This window comes from Arachis stenosperma, chromosome 9 (assembly GCF_014773155.1).
Source record: "Arachis stenosperma cultivar V10309 chromosome 9, arast.V10309.gnm1.PFL2, whole genome shotgun sequence".
In the NCBI taxonomy this organism is placed as follows: Eukaryota; Viridiplantae; Streptophyta; class Magnoliopsida; order Fabales; family Fabaceae; genus Arachis; species Arachis stenosperma.
The window spans coordinates 1,395,342-1,419,037 of record NC_080385.1 but is presented as its reverse complement, the minus strand read 5'-3'; the positions used below and the strand labels follow the sequence as shown (position 1 = coordinate 1,419,037).

General features: G+C 31.5%; 3 protein-coding genes across 5 annotated transcripts; 1 reads left to right on the top strand and 2 right to left on the bottom strand.

The window, feature by feature from the left end:
• Window positions 1-1,506: 1,506 nt before the first annotated feature.
• Window positions 1,507-4,208, bottom strand: LOC130948762 (3-isopropylmalate dehydratase small subunit 1-like). Of its 3 annotated transcripts, none has more exons than XM_057877623.1 (2): window positions 3,363-4,202; window positions 1,507-1,834 (listed from the first exon to the last, which is right to left on the bottom strand). In XM_057877623.1, exon 1 carries the CDS (start codon window positions 4,134-4,136, stop codon window positions 3,366-3,368), a length of 771 nt encoding a protein of 256 aa, XP_057733606.1. In that variant the 5' UTR covers window positions 4,137-4,202; the 3' UTR covers window positions 1,507-1,834; window positions 3,363-3,365. The 3 variants fall into 3 exon arrangements, with proteins under 3 accessions (XP_057733606.1, XP_057733605.1, XP_057733607.1); XM_057877622.1 differs by having other exon boundaries at window positions 1,507-1,837; window positions 3,363-4,201; XM_057877624.1 differs by lacking the exon at window positions 1,507-1,834 and adding an exon at window positions 2,010-3,123 and having other exon boundaries at window positions 3,363-4,208.
• A 908-nt stretch (window positions 4,209-5,116) lies between these two features.
• LOC130948288 (uncharacterized) lies at window positions 5,117-7,170 on the bottom strand. The gene is made up of 3 exons (XM_057877003.1): window positions 7,079-7,170; window positions 6,050-6,278; window positions 5,117-5,526 (listed from the first exon to the last, which is right to left on the bottom strand). The coding sequence occupies exons 1-3, from the start codon at window positions 7,168-7,170 to the stop codon at window positions 5,269-5,271; spliced, it is 579 nt and encodes a 192-aa protein (XP_057732986.1). The 3' UTR covers window positions 5,117-5,268.
• A 2,646-nt stretch (window positions 7,171-9,816) lies between these two features.
• LOC130951592 (F-box/kelch-repeat protein At5g15710-like) lies at window positions 9,817-11,170 on the top strand. The gene has a single exon (XM_057880283.1). It carries the CDS (start codon window positions 9,889-9,891, stop codon window positions 11,047-11,049), a length of 1,161 nt encoding a protein of 386 aa, XP_057736266.1. The 5' UTR covers window positions 9,817-9,888; the 3' UTR covers window positions 11,050-11,170.
• Window positions 11,171-23,696: the final 12,526 nt, after the last annotated feature.

Sequence of the window (23,696 nt, the reverse complement as noted above, 5' to 3'; positions counted from 1 at the left end):
AAGGTTGAATTTGAATGATTTGTGATTAGACTTTCCAATATAGGACATTTTCATTATTAGACAAGCTCCCCTTTCCTTTTTGGGTTCCCCTGTCTAGCAAGTTGGAATTATTTTAGAAATAATTATAGTAAGTGTATACAAAAAAAATCAGCCATCAAATTAGTTATTAGTATAAATTACGTGTTAAAATATAAAATATCTATTGAAAATAAATTAAATAATATATGTATTTATATATAAATATATGATAATTGATATAGTGATTAATTTTAGTGTATAAATAATATTATTTTTAAATATCATAAATACATACAATTATGTTTATTATTTGAGGGGAAAACAAAAGAGATTCTTAATTATAAATGAGGAAATTATTTCTATTGGTTTTTAGAAAAGTTGGCATCAATAGATGAACAACACCAATGAGAATACTAAAAAGAAGTGAAGGATACCCCTCTTTAAAAGATGGCAACTGATCATAAGAATATAATTTTAATTACTTTCAAATTTTAGTTATCATGAACTAAAGATATTAACCCCATTGAATATTACAAGTGACATTAAAGGGAAGGAAGAGAGTTGATTGCCCTGATTATAAGAACTTGAAATGCAATAGATTGCAAACATCTTCCATGTCCTTTCTCTTCAAAACTACAATTACAGGTTGCGTGCTTCATAGTGGCTATATCAGGCAGCACAACCTCAAACATCTAAATAGAGATGAACAACTATTTACATCTCTATATATTTGCCACCATCATTCAATGTGTTCTTGTAGATTATATTAGTTTGAAAAACACAATTCTCTGCTTACAATAGAAAATAACACAATAACAACGACAATATGACTACGGATATTAGATACCTCTTTCCCGTTAAAATAAAAAAGTAAAAATAGCCTTTAAAAGACCCAAAGAAATAAAAAAGCCTTAATAATAATGTTACCATTCTCAAGTGAGAATAATACACGGGCTTATACAAAGAATTGGGCCTTTACTAGGAATACCAACAAAGTATTGGTGTCAAATAATTTCGGAATTTTTTTCCAATTCATTTGAACAACAAAAAAACCCGATTACAATTGTCTTCCCTAGCAACATTTCATGCGAATTTAATTTTTCAAAAATGCTATTCTCACCCCAAAGTCAACTACTAAAATCAGCCACCAATATATTTGTGTATAAATACATGTATGATTTAATTTAGTTTCAATGTATATTTATATTCCAACATGTATTTTATACTGATGGCTGACTTTAAAGGCTGATTTTGGTGTACACGTAACATAATCTTTAATTTTATTTATTAGGTTGGTTGGTTTTTCTCAAAACATGATGACAGCAACAGCCAATAACAGCTTCGGCACCTATAATATTAGTACAGCTTCATATCTGTTTTCTTCATGCCCTCTCTCTCTCTTTTCTTTGTTAGGCACATTACACAAACAGCTTAAATCTGCTTCTCCCATTTATAACATTCATCTTTCTATACTTAACTCTCTGCGTATACATATATAATTCTACACACATTCGTTATTATTATTTTTTAAATGTATGCATTCAAATACAAAAAGAGGATATACTACAAATCCTGCTTAGGCAACAAGTATGATGCAAACAAAAGTCCCAAGTTCTAAATGGAAGCCTTAAATAAAACTACACATTCCTAGAATGTTAACAATTATAGCGCCGACAATACAACACTCTAAATAGCATTAAACCCAAGACAATACAATAGTCTATCTGTGAAAATGACTCCAATTATCCAACAAAATCCATGTCCATTCTAGCTTCCATGGGTGGGAAGAACAATCATAAATAGCCATCTTGAATATCTACTGCATTCCAATAGATACAAAGCATAAGAAGTTAGAACCCCAAATAAACCCTAGGATTCAAAATATCATCCTATTACAAGATCAAAACATAAATAAATAACACCCATCGAGTCAAGGTTACAAGATTTAGGTGAACTGTTAAACAGTTGAGCATGATGTTAACAACTATAGGTCATGTGAACTTTAAGTCTGACATTTAAAACTATAGGTCATGTGCAAAATTAACGCACTGACGTTTTAAGATTGAACAAAAAGAACCTCAAATAACCAAATTAGTGAATTACCCTCATTTTCAGGGGTTTATTAATATTTTTTCCTTTCTTTTTTAAGACCTAATCTGAAAAACTGAAAATCATACAAACTAGTGGCTGAAAACCTAAATTCCAACAATTACAAATTCTTATTCAGATTAGTACTTAGCCGTTATTGTCCTTAAGAGCAAGGAAATCAGTTTTTTTTTTTTTTTCATAAATCCTCAAAAATCCTTCAGTTGATTTTTCACAATTTCTCTAGAATGGAGAGTCCATGAACCCTTCAGTCCCCTTGTACATTGTAAAATCCAAAATAAGGGTAAAGTTAACCATTTCAACCTCCATGCTTTCTATATCCTTCTTTTCCATCACAACCCTTCCAAAACAAACCACAATAAGACTAATTTAACCCTAAACTCTCTGTCTTCCAATTCTGCCCAATTGGCCAATTCTGAATCCTATTTGAAACTATCAATTTTATTATAAACTAAAGAATGTGTGGCATGTAACGTAGTCATGCAAATTGAGATCCAAGTGGTGCAAGCCTTGTCCTTGCACCATAAACAGCTTCAGAGCAATTATTCACAAACAGACATTTGTAATTCTTGATGACACACCCAACACACTTCAATACCTCAACCCTTCCAAACACAACCTTTGTAGTTCTTATGTCTATTCTAACAACAATGCTACAAAAGCCGTAGTATTTTAACCAGAATATTTCACAGGATCACGATGATGATTAAATGAATATAGTATAGTGGTAGAATCCACTTTCCAATCCAAAGCTAGTAATCATTCTACACCATCTTAACAATTAAATTGAATTCAAGCAACCTAGCAATGTCCTTATTCTTTTTGGTGATAAGCAATGTTCTGGATTCAAAATGCATTACCTATCTACCTAGCAATGTTCTTACTCATACCACATTGTTCTTAAACTTAATTTTGAGAGAAAAGATTCTGGCTATCTAGATATAAACTCATACTCAGCTAGTAAAGCTGCAAAGGTACCAAATCACAACAGCTAACCACCTACAAAAACAACAAAACGGGGACAGTTCATCACATCTTGCAATTCTACCACTCAGTGCATATAAGGCAATCTCCTCTTATTCCAAAACCTAACTATAATAGTGAACTGCAAGTTATAACTGTCATTTCATAGAACCTAAACTCGTTCCTCTATCTAAAATCTATCATCCTAAATGAACCAATAACTTATATCTCAAAGCAAGCAACACATGAACATTCTTATTCAAAATTTGCTATACCTCTCAATGAGACGGAATCATGCCGGTCTTCCTCGCATAAGCGAAGATCCCGCCGGCCTCGATAACAGGGCCGGCATCTCCGATTGACTTCAGCGCATACTCCTTTCCAGTGGTATGATTGATCAGCTTACTCTCCTTCATCTCAATCGTAACAACATCACCAGTCCTACACTCCTCGCACAACCTCCCCTCCGATTCCAGCGGGTAAACTTCTCCGGTCGCCACTGAGTTCCGGAAGAATATCCTCGCGTATGACTCCGCAACCACGGCCGCTGCACCCGACGCGCCAAGCGCAACTGGCGCGTGTTCACGTGATGATCCGCAGCCGAAGTTGGCGCCGGCGATGACGACTGTGTACTTGGTTTTCGACTCGCCGGGCTCGATGAAACGCGTGGCGTAGGAGGACGGGAGGCCGATGAGCGCGTAGGTTCCCAGCTTCTCGTACTCGTCGGGTTTTGACGGGACGAGAGTGAGGTACTCAGCGGGGATGATTTGGTCGGTGTCGATGTTGTCGCCGACGACGTAGCAGAGGCCGTGGAAGGTTGTTTCTGCGGCGGTGGTGGAGGAAGAAGGGGATGAGGTGGCGCGTGGTGTGAAGAGAGAGTGGATGCGCGTGGAGGTGGAAATGGCGGTGGAGATGGCGCGTGAAGTTAGGGTTTGGTTTGGGTGAGTGGGGAATGTGAGGGAGTGAGAGGGAGAGAATGGAAGTTTGGGTTTGTGTGAGGAGGTGGTGAAGGTGGTGAGGTTTTGAGGTGTGGTTGTTGTGAATGCCATTGTTTCTGTTTTCGTTTTTTCTTTGGTGATGGCGAAGGTAAAACACACTCTTATGTGCTTTTGTAATTGATTGGAACGACGTCGTTTGAACTGGGTGGCAAACTTGGGTTATGGAGTCAAGTGATGACGGCTATAGTGTTCTGATTTGAATTTTATTCTCACTTCTAATACAAAACTTTTACCTACACAACAAAATTAGAATTTTCTATTGGACTCCTTAAAATAAACTTGTCTTTTGGTTTATGAATTATGAATCTAACTAATTCAGTAATTTATGGGGTTGTATCAAAAACTAACAATTAGAAAATATTTTCAATTAGACAAGAAATTTTTCGAATTTTCTTGTAATTTTTTTATGATCATCAATACTATGATGTCGTATAGATTTTATTCTTAGAGTGTAAAGTTTTGTTTATTCGCCTTAATTTTCTATAAGTAACATAAGGAGAATTCTATTCAAACGAAGGTGTGGGAAGTTAGCAATATATAACACCAAAATTAACTACAAGTATAAAATATATATTGAAATATAAATACACATTAAAAATAAATTAAACCACATATATATTTATATATAAAATGACTGATTTTAGTAACTGATTTTGGTGTACGAATAATATTTTTATATATAATTATATAGTAAAAACTCACGTGTAATTGTCTTTTATGTAAAGTTAACTGAATATGAGTTTTTATTTAATTATTGTATATATTGCCGTTGTAATAATATTATTTATTCTTCTTTATCCGAAAAAATAAGTTAAATCAGTATCATGTTCAACTTTAATTGATTTTGAAAAAAGAAAGAAAAAAAAAGGGCTGAAATGAAAAGATGTAATTGCAATGACTAACTAACTATGTAGAATAAGCACAGTATCATGCAATGTTTCCAAAAGAATTATGCAAAATCCTCTATTCAGAAGAATCAGTACAGCATAAATCAATGAACTTCACATGTATCTACAATTCAATTCCTGCTGAATATTCTTCACTAACTAACCTATCATTTAGAAGTTAGAACTCTCTATATCCTAGTGTCTCCAATACTCTTGAACGATACTAGTGCTTTTACCTACTACTACAGCAAAATTGAAGTATCTGTGCATCATAGCTACTACAATCTCCTGATTCATCAGTGCCTCTTTACCTTCACAACTTCCTCTCTAGCAAAACTATGAACAATCTTCCTTACATCTTTTTTAATAGAAAAGAATGCAGATGCTACTGCAATGTATATTGCTGGATATATATGAACACTTTTAGCATGCCTCATAATGACTTCTCTAATTAGACCCCACATGAGAAGAAGCATTCCAAGGAGACTCATTCTACCTGGTTTTATCAACCCATTAATTGCTCCTCCCACTGACAAGTAACTTCCTGCTATAACCTGCAAGAGGAACCCGGATCGAAAATGAGTACCAAATATAATCAACATTTGTTTCTTAGCTCAAAGACAGGCCTGAGGGCCTATGCACTAAGGCATATGGCCTAGACCCAAACGAGGGTCGGCTGTACTAACAAAGAAGGGGAAGCCAGAAAGACTTGCCGAAAGCCTTTTTTTTCCCCTTCTCGTGGAAGTGAGCCGAACAGAGTCAATATTAACAAAGTCAAGGTCATCTCAACAATAACATGCTTAGATTAGATTTGAGCTCATAAGAATATAGTTCACTAGAAACCAATATACAAATCCTACACTTTAAGACTTTCGTATTACTAGACTAATAGGTGAATGAATTCTCTAACATAAAATTTTTGCACTAGCTGATCATATGTATATTTCCACTATCTATTAAGAAAGTGAAGCTTAGTCTGCAACTTACAAACGAATTTTAAATAAGAATTAGGAACTATATATGACTGGATCATGTGAAAATTTTTCATAAGAGAAGATCGATTCTTGTATATTCAACCTCTAGGCGTTGAAGATCTGATGCAGCCGAGACTGGCCTTGCATTTAATTTGTGCCGCTCGAGCAAATTTCCAAAGCTCGGAAACGGTTCCCAGTGGATAATAGCCTTTGCAATAGCTCCTGGGTAGAGAAGAGCCTTCACTATGAAAACTGGGAAGACCTCACTTGCAATCAACTGAGAAGATGTCACTTCTAATGGTGTCTTACATATTCCAATTCTGCATGGAACACTGGGAAAACCCAATTGAGAACTTTTCCTTAGCATCATTGCCAATAGTAGTGCAAAAAAAGTTGTTTTGAAATTTGAATCATCATTGAAACACATAATTTAGAGCACTATTTCAGAACTTCATTGCAGGAACAAGAGAAAAAAAGAATCCACTTTATGACCTTGTTGCACTTTTTTTGTTTATATATAATCCGTTCAAGTCGTACAATCAATTATCAGATTAGACTGCGTACATTATACATTATACATTATATCCTATGGATGCGACCCTTTTTCGGACCTTATGTTTACACATAATACTTGTGCACCAAACTGCACTTCATAATCAACTGATCTAAATAAGAACAAAATATGTTCCTAAATGTTAAATATTACACCACCTTTAATTTCTTTTCTTCTTTAGTCTTTGCCCCTTAATCTCTTGCTGAACAAGCCTTTTCCATCCCAAGAACTCAAAACCACTGGCTAACACTAAACCATTGTAATGTTAATCATCACCCCCCTAACTTCTGATTATTTAATTTAAATTCTGATTTTATATTACTGAAAAAGAAAATGACAACAAGCATTCATTTTCTTCTTTAATGGTTTCATTATGAATAGGGTACCCTGAATCAATGACCAATTTTCCCCCTTTCTTCTCACTTACTAGTTACTACTAGTGTGTGGTTCAAATTTCTAGCTTCTTATTTTAATTACACCACTATTTGTAATCTAAACGTGATAAAACAAAAACGGCGAGACAATAAACAATTAAAGAAAAAGAAACTATTGAATGGGGAATAAAATTGATAGGTATACCTGAAAATGGGGACTTGAAAGATGATGATAACGAAATATATTGAGAAAGCAATGGAACAAATTAGGTTAGCCCATCTCTTGGAAGAAGCCATGGAATTGAAAGTCGAAATCTTTTTGAAAAGAACTTCCAAAAGGGTCCCCCAATTTAAGATGTTACAGTTTTTGACAGCTTCAATTTGAAGCTTGTGTTTTTAATTTCCAATTTTTATGATAATACAGTGAATAATAGGGGGAAAATTGCCCTAAAACGAAGAGATACATTAATGTGAGAAAATGAGAATTGGTTAATGTTGAATTTTTTTATTTTTTATATGCTAGTTTTATATCTTAAATTCTTATCAAATCTTCCCAAAAAAAATTTCTTATCAACTGTAGTTGTTTACTTTATTAACTTCTTTTTTTTTTCTTCATTTTTTCTTAGATAACAAATATTTACTTATTCATTTATTTTTATGCATTTGAGGAGAGTTAAATTTAAATACGAAATTTCAGTCATATTGTCTAGACAATATAGACAATTGTTATATATCTTCACTTGATGTTTCTATTTAAATTTGAGAAAGGGTTTGAATTAAGTCTAAATATTTTTATTTTTTACAGCACTAATTAAGATGTTTAGGCAGATTGTATAACAAATATTGACATGCACCAAAATAAAACAAATTTATGCAAAATGAAAAATGCAGTAAAATTGATATGACAAATTTATGCTTCTATTTAAGAATCTGGCCAATAATTACTATATATACAAATTATAATTTAAATCATTGACTTATTTAACTGAACGAGTAACTTAGACAATTCAAGTTTATAAATTGTAGTAAATTTTATTCATTAATTTCAGGAATACCAATTACCAGGTACCAAAGAAGTGTGACCTGGGCCCAGAAACTCAGCTTCATTGTTAATTGTTGGGCTGCACTTCACTTTCTCACTTTATTGACCATTTGACCCCTAATATTTTCCTTCTAAAAAACACTTGTGCAGCTCATTTATGGGCATTTCACAAAATGGGTCTTATATCAAAATCTTTTAGCAGTTTTTTTTATTTGTTCTTTACAGTATTATTCCTTAACTCAATAGAATAAGGATTAATTTATAGTAAATTTAAGCATTACTTAAGAGTATGTCATTGGGTAATGAGTTGCTATATGTATAAGATAAGATTCGAACTCTCAACACTTACTTAAGCGAATGAGTGAGTTAATTACTCGACCAATCGAAATTGGTTTTTTATATTGTTTAAGAAACAAACTTATTTTATTAACCAAATAGAATTAACTTATGTTAAATTAACCATAATTGATAGACACCAAAAAAAAATTAACCATAATTGATAAAAAGTGTGTTTTTTGGGAATGGAGAAAAAAAGTAAGTATTTTTCTTTTGAAAAGGCAAATCCAACTATGGTAAATATTCTCTTACCTTTTGGCTTTTGGCAATCATGAAGCAACACCATCCTGAGATTTTTAAAAGGCAAGCCAGTCCAAAACCAACCAAACATATTAAATTCAACTTGGAGGGCCTCACATGTGACATCAAAGTTGAGATGACATTACTCCACATCACATGTGGGTCACACATCTCCATGCAATAATTTGTGTGGTACTCGTCTATTCAAGCAACAAAAATATAAATTTAAATTCTATGAATAATTTTTGTGAGAATTTTTTTATTTTAAAAAGTTACTTAATATTTTTTAAGGTGAAAACTTAGGTGAAGTCGACTTCATCTGAAGTTGATACCTCAAAGTCGTTAGATGAAAATTTAGTCAAATTAGTCAAATCATCTAACGGTTCTCAGATATCAACTTCACGTGAAGTCGACTGCACCTAAGTTTTCACCATTTTTTAAACTTTCTTATAGTAATTAAAATATTTAATCTTTACTTATCTATTATTTTATTATTTGACTATTCTTAAGATAAAAATTGGTTCCTATATCTCTCATCTAACATATCATAAAGTTGCAACATAGTATTGTATTTATCCGAGAAAAGGATTTGTAATAATTGAACGGCAGCAATCATATGTGAATCGAAGTGATGAGTATAAAGCACAGAATCCAATTCTCTAATTTTACTTTTATTTTTGTTTATGCCATGTCAAATAAATAAACCTCATAAGTGGTTGACATAACATAAGTCTTTGAAAAGCTTTATTAACATAAAATTTTTTTTAATTAATTTCTAATCATTCAAATAATTAGTCTAATGGATTTTCAACTATTTAAATAATTAATCTAAACAGTCTTTGTAAATAATAATTTATATTGATTTAAAACCGATTAAAATTTTTTAAATTATGAATAATTACTTTATCTTTCGAACAAATGATCATGAATCGAAAATAACATTTATTCATTATTTATTGAGTAAATATTCAATTTGACATCTGAAAATTATTTCGAAAGAATTACGAGACCCTTGACAAAAAAATATTCAATTTGGCCTCTGATCTTATTTTTGGAGACTAATTAGTCTTTGTGCAAAAAAATAACATTAATTTTTTTTTTTGCATAGGGACTAATCACAGTAATCAATCCCACAAAAATAAAATTCAGAAATTGAATTGGATATTTTTTTTGTCAAAAACTTTATTGTCTTTCAAAATAATTGTAAGAGACGTTTAAGGTTTTTCCTTTTATTTATTTTTATACTCAGCACCTCTGTTTCTGTTAGGAGTCTCACATGGCAAGTTGAAGGCAAAAGAAAAAAAAAAAAGAAAGATAAGATTTGTAACACTCAATATACAAAAGCTAATCATCATTCATCAACCCTGAAACCTTTCTTCCATTTCCAACAACCAACCATGTCTATGATGTGGAACAACCTTCCCTTTGATCTCTTATCCAACATCTTCTCTTTTCTCTCACCAGATTCCTTGGCCATAGCAAGAACAGTTTGCAGAAACTGGCATGCATGTTCAAATTCTTATCCTTTGATTCCAAGAATTACAAACTGTGCAACAAAGTGTAAGGCTCTTCAACCATGGTTCTTGGCTCTTCCAATAAGAAACCATAGACCATGTTGCTATGCACATAATCCAGTTACCAACAATTGGCATGAGCTTCCACTTGAGTTCTTACCAGCTTCATTGGTTAAACCAATTGCTACAATTGGAAGCCTAATCTTGTTGAGGATCACAAACTCCACAACACTTCAACTTGTTCTCTGCAACCCTTTTACAAGGCAATTTAGGTACCTTCCTAATTTGAACATGTCAAGGACTAATCCTGCTGTTGGAGTAACCCTTTCGGAGTATCCGAAAAATGATGTTCTGTTTCAGTTTCCTTGCTTTAGAATCTATGTAGCTGGTGGCATGTCTGAGGCATCATCACAAGGTGGTGCAACATATAATCCAACATCAGAGATGTATGATTCAACAAAGAACAATGAGAACTGGGAAATTGTTGGGTCAATGCCTGTGGAATTCTCTGTTAGGCTAACAGTTTGGACACCAAATGAGAATGTCAACATCAAGGAGAAATTGTATTGGATCACATCTGCAAGGGCATATAGTGTTATGGGGTTTGATATTAGCAACAATACATGGTTCCAACTCGGCGTGCCCATGGCGGAGAGGCTCGAATTCGCGACACTTGTTAGGAGGAGCCATGAGAATTTGGGACTTGTTGGTGGAACTTGTGATGGTGGTGGTTGCATTTGGGAGCTGAATGATGATGGGGAAACATGGTGGTTGGTGGATAAGGTTCCAATTGAATTGGGGTTGAGATTGTTGTCAGGGCAGAGGAATTGGGATAGTGTGAAATGTGTTGGTAGTGATGGTGTTATTTGTTTGTATAGGGATCTTGGTTCTGGAATGGTGGTTTCTAGAAGAATTGGTGAAAAGGGTAAGTGGGAATGGAATTGGGTTGAAGGGTGTGGTTATGTTAAGGGGAAACAAGTGCATAATTGCTCAATTAGAGGAACACTCATACACCCAACTCTTGCTTCCTCTGTTATCTTTTGAATGAGAGTCTTTTTTTTTTCTTTTTGTTACAAGTTTGTAAGTGATTGGATTTTGTATGAACTTGTGTGAATTCTAGCTAAACACCTGCAAATAGTACTTCGACACTCAATTTCATTGATTTTGTAATCAATGAAATAATTCGTCTAGATTGATGAGTATATAATTCTGTTATATGCTAGTTTTTTTTTATTGTTCATAGTATCCATAAATCCGTCAGGTTAAGGACTAATTCGTTGTCAATTGACTAATGGATTACTGCATGTATAAGATAGAATTCGAACTCTCGACACTTGTTTAAGCGGACGAGTGAGTTGATTACTCGATCAATCCAAGTTGATTTTCAATAATGGTAGCCAGTAGTTATGTAATTGCTGGACACTACTACATTAGTTTTGAGACACATGATTTTGATGCTTCCCATGTGACAAAGGTTCTCTTCAATTCCTTGTAGAACATGTCCCCTGTTTCTCCATGATTTTGATTATACTTGCATTCAAATTATTTAGGAATGAATTCATTTGACTATATGGGGGAAGCTGAGGATGCAGAGCGTGAGAATTCTGCTTTTGTCTGGGGCTGCAGTGTTATTTTGAACAGAGTTGGGTCACTACTGTAAATTTAGTATTCTCTAGGGGTTAATGTGAAATATGTGGCTGCCCTTGGGGATAATGTACAAAAACAAGAAATCAGGGGGTCAGACCTCTGTCTAATGAAATTATGATCTTCTAAAAAAGAAAAAAAAAGGATTGGTTATTAAATTTGTAAAGCTTGAACTTGAGACCTTTAATTTAGAATATTTAATATTTTTCATCTAAATTAATCTCGTACTTATTATTATATAATGCACATTAAATTTATAAAAAATTAAATGTATGTTTATATCTCTTAATATACTAATTATAAGATAATATATTCATCATCTTTTATAAATACGGTTACATTTTATTAGATATATAAATATATAACTATTTATATACTTTTTTCTATCAATTATTTAAAATTTTATCATTTTTATTAAAATAAATTAATATGAAAAACAAAAAAAACTATAAAAAAACTCATATTTTTAAGATAAAAAAACTCTTATCTAAAATAAATTACTAAATATAATTATTCATTAATCTCCTTCTATCGATTTAAATTTTTAAAACATATCATGTACACTCATATACTTTTATTTTCATAGACCTAAAAAAATTACATAATAGCAAGAGATTCCATCCAAGCAGCATGAAAGTTGCGTGATAACCTAGCTGAGCCACATGTCATCCATCCACGCAACACGCGTGTTAGCCTTGTTGCACCACGTGTCTTCATCCAAACAGCAAGTTGTCTGCATGTTAATGCCGTTGCGCCACGTGTCATGCATGCAGCAGCACGCAACATGTGTATTGTTCCGTGTCTCCTTACAAGCGACAGACTTTGCTCCGGAAACAGCAGTCATTTATAATGAGGGTTGAGAGTTGGTGCCGCGGATGTATTAAATGGTGGTGGGGTTCGAGTCGCAGGTGTATTAAATGTTGGTGGGATTGGGGTTTGCTTTCATTCTATTGTTGAGAGTGGTGGGGTAATGGAGTGTTGAGACTAAGTGGTTTCATTAATTGGGTTGTATATTTTGAATTTGTTTAAGATTGAGAGTGAAATTAGAATATTTAAAATAGTACGTAATTATACGTCTCATGAAAACCATATTTTCAATTATTTAAAATATCTTAATTATATAAGGTTGTTATTTTTGATTAATTTATTAGTATTTATTTGGTTAACATAAATTTAATAATTTATTAGTATTTATTTGGTTAACATATATTCATCATCTTTTGTAAATACGGTTATAAATATATAAATATATAATTATTTATATACTTTTCTCTATCAATTATTTAAAATTTTATTATTTTTACTAAAAGAAATTAATATAAAAAACAAAAAAAATCTATAAAAAAACTCATATTTTTAAGATAAAAAACTCTTATCTAAAATAAATTACTAAAATATAATTTTTCATTAATCTTCTTCTATCGATTTAAATTTTTAAAACATATCATGATATAGTCGTATATTTTTATTTTCATAGACCTAAAAAAATTACATAAAAACAAGAGACTCTATCCAAACAGCACGCAGGTTGCGTAATAACCTAACTAAGCCCCATGTCATCTATTCACGCAGCACACAGGCTGCATGTTAGCCTCGATGCGCCACATGTCTTCATTCAAGTAGCACGTTACCTGTGTGTTAATGTCACTGCGCCACGTGTCATGCATGCAGCAGCACGCAACATGCATGTTGTCCTGTGTCTCCTTGCAAGTGGCAGACTCCGCTTTGGGAACAGCAGACATTTATGGTGAGGGTTGAGGGTTGGTGCCGCGGGTGTATTAAATGGTGGTGGGTCTGGGGCTTGTTTTCATTCTATTGTTGAGAGTAGTAGGGTAATGAAGTGTTGATATTGAGTAGTTTCATTCATTGGGTTGTATGTTTTGAATTTGTTTAAGATTGAAAGTGAAATTAGAACATTTAAAATGGTATGTAATTATACGTCTCCTAAAAATCATGTTTTTAATTATTTGAAATATCCTAATTATATAAATTTGTTAATTTTGATTAATTTATTAGTATTTATTTAGTTAACATAACTTTAATAATTTGTTATTATTTATTTGGATAATATTATTTTAAATGTACTGTTAAATATTAATGAATATTATCTTTTTTTTGTTAATTTTTAAATTAATAAATAAGACACATATTTTTTTTAAAATTTTCTGGTATAATATTGTGATTATGAATATGTTAGGTAAATTTTAATGATTAAATTGAAAAATAATAAAAATATTTATAAATGTTTAATTAATAAATTCAAATTAATATTATTTTTATTTTAAAAAATATTTCTGGTATAATATTTTATTTTATTTTTTGTTTCAACATATTAGGATTATAAATGTTTAATTAATAAATTCGAATTAATATTATTTTTATTTTATTTTTTGTTTTAATTAATAAAATGATGTTATAAATATGAATAATAAGATATTCGAATTTGTTTAATTATTATTTATTTTATTTTCTGCTAAAAGAAGTTATTAATTTATTATTTTTGTTATTTATTAAATTAATTCTTTTTGTGGTTGAACTTTACCATGTTAATAGAAATCTTTTGCCCTATAAGCTTTGACTAACCAGAAATGTGTATTAGTTTTCAGTTTAATCGAACTTTATTTACTTCATCGTTGTACTTCTGGTTTTAGTTTAGGGTTTCTTCGAAGTTTGTTTATTTCATCATTGTATTTCTTGTTTTAATTTTCAGTTAGTCAAACTTTGTTTAACTTTCCATTAGTTGAACTTTGTTTAACTTCATGGTTCTATTTGTTGTATTAACTTTTATTTTGAGTCAAATTTATAATTGAATGCATTATCTCAAATATATTAACTTAAAATTACATAGATATTGAAATCCATAATTGAACTAAGTTAACTGAAAATAACTACATTAAAATTCCGCATTGAAATACGTTGACTCAAATTACATAGATATTAAAAGTACTACGACTATGACCCTACAAACCACTATTGGAAACAAAACCCTATGAGCTACCACTGCCACCAACCCCACTTGGTCCAGCACGTTGAGAACATCTACTACGACTATGTCCCTGTCTCCCACAAAAACGACATACCCGGAGACCACGCATTTTCCGTGAATCCATTTCATTCAGATAGCGAGTCAATTTGGGACGACCTTTTGACTTCGTCTCAAGGCAGAAATCGCAACCATCGTCGGTCCCGAGTAATCAGGCCATGTCTCCGTGTCGCCCAACGGGACAAACTCAACTCTGTAGACCTTCTGAATCTCTGACATCTTGTATATATCGTCGACATACACCTGCCAATCCAATTGCTGGTTAGCACAACACACAATAACATGGCGACATGGAATTCGCTTCACCTGAAAATACCCACAGTCGCACCTCCGTCGTGCAAGATCAACAACTAATACTTTTTCACTAGGCATTCCGCACACCTCAAACACCTCGTTTCTTCTATCAAATCGGTGCACAACAATGTTACCTGCACGCTGCATGTTTGTCTCTATCCGCTGAGTGGCAAACTCTGAGAAAGTAAACCCAGCACGCTTGCGCTGGTAAGCTTCAGTACTCTTACACGTAAACAACTCGTTCAACTAATAATATGTTGCTCGGACTAGCACCAAAAGGAAGATTTTGAGCACCCTTCAACACCAAATTAGTGCACTCGACAAGGTTCGTCGTCATCTGACTCCATCAATGTCCCTCGTCAAATGCCAACACCCACTAGGGACGTTCGATGTTGTCGCACCAACGAACATATGCTTCGCCTCGTTCTTGCAACCTCCAATAGTTGACGTTGTACTCCTCCATTGTCCTTGAATACCCAATGTTGACCACAAGCTTTTTCAAGTTCGAAACTTTAAATTCCCTCAAGAAGTTGCTACCAATGTGTCGAATACAAAACATCCACCATGTTCTCAGAGATTTCCAATCAACTCCGCTACGATTTATTACGGCTCAAATTGACTCATGACAATCGGAGATTATACCCACGCCGTCTCTTCTTACAACATATGTTCGTAAATTACTGAGAAAAAAGTGCCACACATCAGCAGTCTCACCCTCTACAATGGCAAAAGCAATCAGTACAATGTTTTGATTCCCATCTTGCGCAACTGCAACCAAAAGGCAACCTTTATATTTTCCATATAGTTGGGTCCCGTCAACCTGAACCAGCGGCTTGCAATATTTAAAAGCTCTTATGCATAGATTAAAACTCAAGAATACCCGATGAAGTATCCTAACATCGTCCACCTCTTGACTCCCGTTATACAGGGGTCGTGTTTCTATTTGGACTTGTGAATTAGACATCTTTTGAACAATTGCCAAGAACCATAATGGCAAAATTTGGTAAGATTCTTTCCATCCATCAAAAACTTTGGCTATCGACTTCTGCTTTACCAGCCAAGCCTTCCGGTAACTAATAGTGTAGTTGAATCTTGTCTGGACTTCCATAATTATAGATTTGATCTTTATGGATATGTCGGATTCAACCAATGGCTTTATAGCCTCAGCAATCATGTCCGAGTCTAACTTGGAGTGATCCTATGAGATTGTTTCCATGGAATACATGTGCCTCCAGTTGTATCTTCGAATCTCCCAACAGGCTTTCTTCTGTATCAAGCTGAATCGAATAAGCCAGTCGCACCCACATCCATAATCCTTGCACTTTGCATAGAACGTCTGTGGCTCGGATTCATAAACAACGTAATCGACTCCTCTGTAGATAGTGTAACTCTGAATTTCCGCAACAACTGATTTTCTTGAACTGTATTCTATTCCGATTCTAAACTCCCCATCCTCAGGATCAGAAACACCTATAAAAAAACAAATTTGTCATTCATCGATACGCTAAAACAAAATTAAGTAAACATACTATCAACTGCTCACATACCTATGTTTGCATATTCGGGAAACTCCGATGCATTCATAACGTCTAGATCCAAGCTACGCATAAAAGGTGGAACGTCCATCGGTTGACTAACTGTGGCTGAAACCACTAAAGTTTTCGCTACTGCCTCACCTCCCCATCGCCGTCCTCGTCCTCATCACCGGCTTCGTACGTAGCTTTGAACTCCTCATCGCTATCATCATTCATTTCCGAGTGCACCTCAACTCTGTCATCTTGTATATCTGTGTCATTGTGAACCTCATCTGCAACAATATGCTCAAACTTAACGTATAACTCAATCCTAAGGTGTTGCACCTAAGTTTGCTGGTGAATATGAAACATCCGTTGAATACTAGTTTCGTTGACGATTGGCATAACCTCAAACCGTATCAGGCTGCTAAATAGGACAACCGGACTCCTGTAGAGAATGTTGGTCACCCTCTTAAAAATATCAACCTCTATGCTTTGACAAAGTCCGTACTGTAGTTTTGTGAACGTTATAGTGCACAGAACTACAAACAAAAACATATTTTTACATGCAAAGTTCACACCCTCATACGTATTTCATACGATCTTACTGTTGTGGTAAATCACTATATTTACAGTGCCCTCCATCGTACCGACCCTGGAGAAAAACACTTTTCTCACATTCCAACGCCATCCAACCAGCGCCCGCCACGTGTGCAACACGCAGGATGTGTGTTGCCTGCCATGCTGCCATGTGTGAATCACGTTATTTGCGTGTTTAATGGATGAGCGCCACATGACAATACGTTACTTGTGTGTTGCGTGAGATTGTGCCACATGTTCAACACGTGAGTTGCATGCTGAGTCATCACATTATCTACGTATTGTGCCTACATGTCTGCAACGTCTATACATCTATATATATACTAAAAACTTCCGTTTCCAGATAAAGTTTACCTCTAAAATTCATATTAAAATTCTTTAGTCGTAGTAGAAATTTAAAAAAAAATAATTCTTTATTTAATTCCAACAACCCTTTATGTTAGTATGTGCCAATTTCGAAGGAAGTGCCTTATCTACATAGCCATTAGCCCATATGTTCAGTAACATTTGGCCATGCCACGCCTCAAAACATTTCCAAATGTTATCTAACAAAAATGATGAGATATGTTAGTATTTATACTCCCAAAATTAAAGGATTAATAAGAATAGATTTATTTTATTCAATTTCATCTTTTATTTGAGTTCATTTCAATTTAGAGAGTTTGAAATGAAATTTGATTTTATTCAAATAAAATAGTCAAATGATAGTCTACTTACAAAATGGTCGAATAACTTTATTAAAAATTAACGAGCACCTAATATTTTCTTTTTATTAATAAATGATCCATTAGAGTGATGGATATTTCTTGTTTTTTATAAGTAGTCTTAAATACAAAGTTATCAGGATTAAGAGAGCCATGTTTCTTGTAAGATCTTCAATGTTCTAATAGATTAACACAAATAAAAATATGTTTAAAGATTAATTTTTTGCATATTATTCGAACAATTCAAATTGGTTAGCTATATATAGTTTTTTTTTTGGTATTTTTAGTTATATATAGTTATTCTCAATTTTTGAGTAACCCAACTCTCCCCAAGGCCCAAGTACTAGCTCCACAAAAAAAAACCCAAAACAAAGCAGATTATTTAAGTAAGTCAGTTTATACAACAAGTATATTTAGATTTGGATTTAAGATTTGATTAGACCAAATAATAGATAAAACTTTTAAATATTATATGTGTAAGTATAATATGAGTGAATTTGTAATACCTAAAATTAGAGACTGGTCTAATTTATTTGATAAAAAATTTAAATTAAATAAAAAGAAAGATAAAAATAAATATTCAAAAAAAAAAAAAAGATGAATCTGCGATGGAGAAAGCCCACTTGCAAGTAATAATGTTTTAGTCTCAAGTCATAAAAAATATTTATAACTAATTTATACATGTAGATTGTAGTGAAACATTATTGATTAGTTTTTTGCAGTGTTACCGTTAGTGATGAATTATATTTATACTCTTTTCATGGGTGACATTTATCTAAGGATAAAAGCTTTATGTATACTATATTCTACACATATGTATGAAAAAAATATTTGTATTATTTTTTACAGAATGAGAAAAGAAATATATGATTTATTTATAATCTTTAAAAAATATTTATTTTTATTAATTAATAAAATATAAATATTCATCGCTTTGACTTAAGAAATTCTAATTAATATTTTTTTCTAATTCTAAAACTTTTAATTAGGTTCATATATTAAATAAATCTTTCTTCTAGAAATAACTAATAATCATTTCATAAAATTCTTGGTAGTTTAAATAAATTTATACATTTAGACGTTACAAAATCAGATAAGAAATTATTAAATTATTTACAAATGTAAAAGATTTTAGAATATGAAATTGTTCTAAGGACTTGATCACTTGATGATTAAAAAAATTTACTAAAATGTATGGACTTAAAATGATCTATAAAGACTTGATTAAAATTTGATTTGATCAAAGACTTTACAAACAATTGACATTATTTTTTACAATTTCATTATGTAGATAATAAAAAATGTAACGTAAATAACGGGTTGCACTCTTAAGTTGAATAATTATAAAAAAAATATCTCAACTTAATTATTTATCTTTATTTTTAATATCACTTTCACTTTTTATCTTTTTCATTTTATATTTTCACTTTCACTTACACTACACCCTAATTTCTACGACAGCCATTTCACCACTGCGCTCCCCTCTCTGTCACGCGGCTCACCATCGCCAACAACGAAGCTTCTCAGCGCCGTCTTCGTCTGTGATCACCACAACAAAGCTACTTTCTCTTTTTCTGTTCCGCCGCTACTCCAACAATGCACTTCTGCCCCTGCCATCACGCCGCACTATTGCGTCTTCTCCTCTTCCAACAGGACAACAGGACGCAAGTCCCGTGCCATCGCTGCCCCTCGCGAGCTCCGTTCCACACGTTCTCCTCAACACCGCGTTGCACGCGTACTCGCCTACGCCGTGCCAACCAACCCGCCGCCGCCTTGACCTAGTTCCAGGCGTCGTCATTGCTAGCGCCTCGACGTGAGTTCTGAGCGATGTTCCTGTCTAGCATGGTCGCTGCCGCGACCTCAAAGCAGTGCCAATCGTCCTCCCTGCTGCGCGTCTTCAACGGTCAAGTCCAACCCTGCGCCGCCACCCTCTCCACCGTGAGTCTTCTGTGTCCTATTTTTATCGCGTTTGTATTTATTTCTTTTTTCAAACCATATATTAGAGGGAGAAGAAATCGAGGGTTTCTTCGATGGTGTTTAATAATGATTAAAAGAATATTTTTTTTAGTTTAATGGATGTTTCTTCTAAGTTATATGGATGTTTCTTTATTTTTAGATGGATATTTTTTCGAGTTATATGGATGTTTTTTATTTTAGGTGGATGTTTCTTTTAGTTAAATAGATGTTTCTTCTCCATGGAAACCACGGTACAGCATTGGCAGCGCCACATAAATCACGATACAACGGCAACGGTGTCACGGTAATCGGCGACGATGGCGTCACTCCCTTGGCTTGTTCATGCACTTGCGACATGGATGACGAGAAGGAAAGAATGCGTACCTCGCGTCAGAACTATCATCGGCGGCAACGGCGTGTTGCAGCGACAGATATCCGACAACGTGAGCGGCAGAAAGTTGAATCAATGACAGAGAATGTAGACATACTGTGAGAGAGAATGTAGTGAATATTACATTGTGTGTAATCCTAATAATTCAAAAATCCTAATTATTCTTAATTAATGGAAAATCTGGTTTTTACATTTAATTTAAAATAAATTTTTTATTCTGTTGTTGTTCAATGTAAATATTGTTCTCGGATATTTTCTCTATTTTTTATATCTAATAAAAACTATATTTTTTATAAGGGTTATACTAAATAATCAATGACTTTTTTGAATAACATGAATAACGGATCCTAAAAATAGTCCAATTCAAGTAAAACACACTACACTTTAAATTACTCACCTAAATTTTAATTTTAAAATAATCATCCACATACCTAGTAAATTAAACATCTAATATATCTATTATTTACATTATTTAAAATTTTCATTATCTACCTATAATTTTTCTTTTCCGAATTCATGCATGTACGTGTGAGTTCACGTCATGAAGTTACGTATTGATTTTATCATTTTCTTTCTACAATTTTATTTCTCTTCTTATAAAATCAAGGGGTTGTTGGTGTCCATTTAAAATTATATGAATTAAAATATTCGACAAATAAAAAAAAGGGATTATACGAAGTGAGTGGTGTCACACCAGTGCCACCAATCTACATATATTCTTGAAATACATCAATGGTGATTTTATTTTTTCTTTATGCGGTACAACTTCCATAGCACTAATGATTAAGAATTAGCAACTTATTTCCATATTAGGTTCTCTCGGGGCCATATTTGACGCTTTTTTTATTTAAATAAAATAAATTTTTTATTTATCAATTTAAATCAAAATATAAAAATTTATCAATTTGTACATTTAATTGTGCTTTTGATGATAAAAAAAATAAAAATTACAATATTTACCCTCACAGTGAAAACAACACTAAATTCATTAATGTTTTCTCTATTTGCACGTAAATAATTTTCTTTCTCCTCTCTTTTGTCCATTTTTTGCTGGGAGTGATAGAAAAAATAGAAGAGAAAAATTGTTTCATTATATTTTCGCTAATAATAATAGCAAAAATGTAAAAAAAAAAATTCAGTGTAACGTAAATAATGTAATTTTTATTTTTACTTTTTTATTAGCAAAATACAAATAAAATTTTAAAACAATATTTAAATAAATAAATAATTTATTTTATTTAAATAAAAAATCTCCATATTTGAATTTCAATTTTAATGGAATCACTGTAATCCATTAAAAGTTTGATCCATTATTTGAGCAATCTTTCTATGTTCATGATAACGTTGATCATGTGTTGAAGATGATGATTACGACGATGACAACTTTTTTATATCAATTTGTTGAAAATTTTATCTTCGCTAGTTTGAAGTTTTAAGAGAGCGCACGCGCACATACACACACATGTATTCTTTCCTTTCTTTAATTTTTTTAAAAAAGTATAAATAAATAATAAAAATATTAAATAATTTAAATAGTAAATATATCAGATGTTTAATTTACTAAGTATTCAAATGTTCAATTTATTAGATATACAAATAATTATTTTAATATTAAAATTTAGATAAATAATTTAAAATATAGTATATTTTATTTAAATTGAATTAATTTTATTATTAAAAAAAGTTATTAATTATTTAACATAACTTTTTATCGATTGGTAGCTGTCCAAAGTTTAAGAAATTTATGATAGTAATCGTGTAGTTATGCGTAAAGACAAAAGAGTAGATGCTGTTTTGCTGCTCTTAATTATTATTTGTTTGAAAAATAAATTGATTTTTTATAATTTAAAATTTTTTAATTATTATTAATTAATAATTGGTGTTGAAAATATTTTTTATTTATTCATTAGTCGTGAATTTACTTGATAGATATAGTGTGTTTGGATATTTATTTCTAATAAATTATAAATTGTTCGAAATATTTTAAAACAGTATTATGATGAAAATTAAACTGAAATGCCTCAAAAAAAGAAAGAGTAGAAGAATTGGTTAATTAGTTTTTTTTATTGTGATATAAAATATTTGGTTAAAAAAAAATGAAAGAACCTTCAAAAATAAAGACTTGAGTATAGTAAAAATTATCAACAAGTTAATTACAAATTACTATGAGTAGAATAGTGTTGACCCTTATGATTATTAATAACAATGTCAGAGATGACGATTAAAGATTGAATTTTTTTAAATATATTTATTCATGTTTTCAATTTTTGTTGGATTATTTTTTATGTTTCACCAAGTTGTATTGAACTTTTACTTCAAAAAAAAAAAATCTAAACTGTCCTAATTTTTTTTTATCTTCTTCATTCCTAGTGGAATTTTAGAGATATATGTTCATTTGTATGACAAAAATTATATTCTTGTTTCATCGTGTTTACCTTTAATTAAAACAGATAAGATGAGAAATTAGATTGAATTTATTGAGAGATTTTTATATCCACTCATTTATAAACTAACGAAAAATAATTAGTTAGTTTAATTATTTTGGCAAAACTAATGCCCAAATTGTCACAAAATGATTAGAGTATCTTAAATAAAGTTGTGTCTAAAGACACTAATAAAATATATAATTTATGAGTAAATAATAACATATTTTATTTTTTATTTTTTATTATTTCTATTAACTTTTTATAATTATATTTATTTTTTTATAAAATTTTTTGTACATGAAAAAATAAATTAAATTTTTATAATTTATATTTTTATATTTATTTTATTATTAAATTAAATATAAAATATTAATTTTATATTTTTACTTTTTATATTTTATTTATAATATTCTATCTTATTCTATTTTTATAATAATTAAAATTGTGATTAAATATGCATAATTTAGTAATTATCTAACAATATTTTTTTCTATGACCAACTTAATTGGTCAATAAGATGATAACTTATAATTACACCAAGAAGGAAAGAAGAATTTTTTGACAAGAAGGTGGTTAAATAAATATTCTTCACACCAATAAGACAATTCCACATGCTTTATACAAATTTATTTATTTTTAAAAGAAAAATATCATAGGCAATATCCCATTTAATGATTATTTCTTTTAAGTGTATCATCATATTCTCTAAATCTCTTACGCAGCATTTAATGATTATTTCCAAAGGCATGTTTTTTTTTTAAGTGTATCATCACATTCTCTGAATCTCTTATCCAGCATTTTTTTTGTGACTTCTTATCCAGCATTTAATTATTATTTCCAATTATTTCCAAAGGCATTCATTTTTTACCAGATAAGTAGATATTATTTGTTGATTGTGATAGATAAGTATTTTTTATTTTTTTTTAAATTTATTGAGTAGAGAATTAAGAAAAAAATGAGTATTTTAAAAATACAACCTACAAAATTATAAAACAATAAAAAGAATATTTTTATTTTTGTATGTTATGTAAGAAAAATTATAGTAAAAATTATTTTAACCATAAATTTTAATAAAAAATATTTTTATTTGTATTTAAATAAAATAAAAAGTAAAAACTA

Coding starts and splice junctions, on each gene's coding strand:
- LOC130948762 (XM_057877624.1), bottom strand. CDS start 4,136: ATGGCATTCACAACAACCACACCTCAAAACCTCACCACCTTCACCACC.
- LOC130948288 (XM_057877003.1), bottom strand. CDS start 7,170: ATGGCTTCTTCCAAGAGATGGGCTAACCTAATTTGTTCCATTGCTTTC. Junction 6,279..7,078: donor TTTCAAGTCCCCATTTTCAG/GTATACCTATCA, acceptor GGGTTTTCCCAG/TGTTCCATGCAGAATTGGAA. Junction 5,527..6,049: donor CAGATCTTCAACGCCTAGAG/GTTGAATATACA, acceptor TTCCTCTTGCAG/GTTATAGCAGGAAGTTACTT.
- LOC130951592 (XM_057880283.1), top strand. CDS start 9,889: ATGTCTATGATGTGGAACAACCTTCCCTTTGATCTCTTATCCAACATC.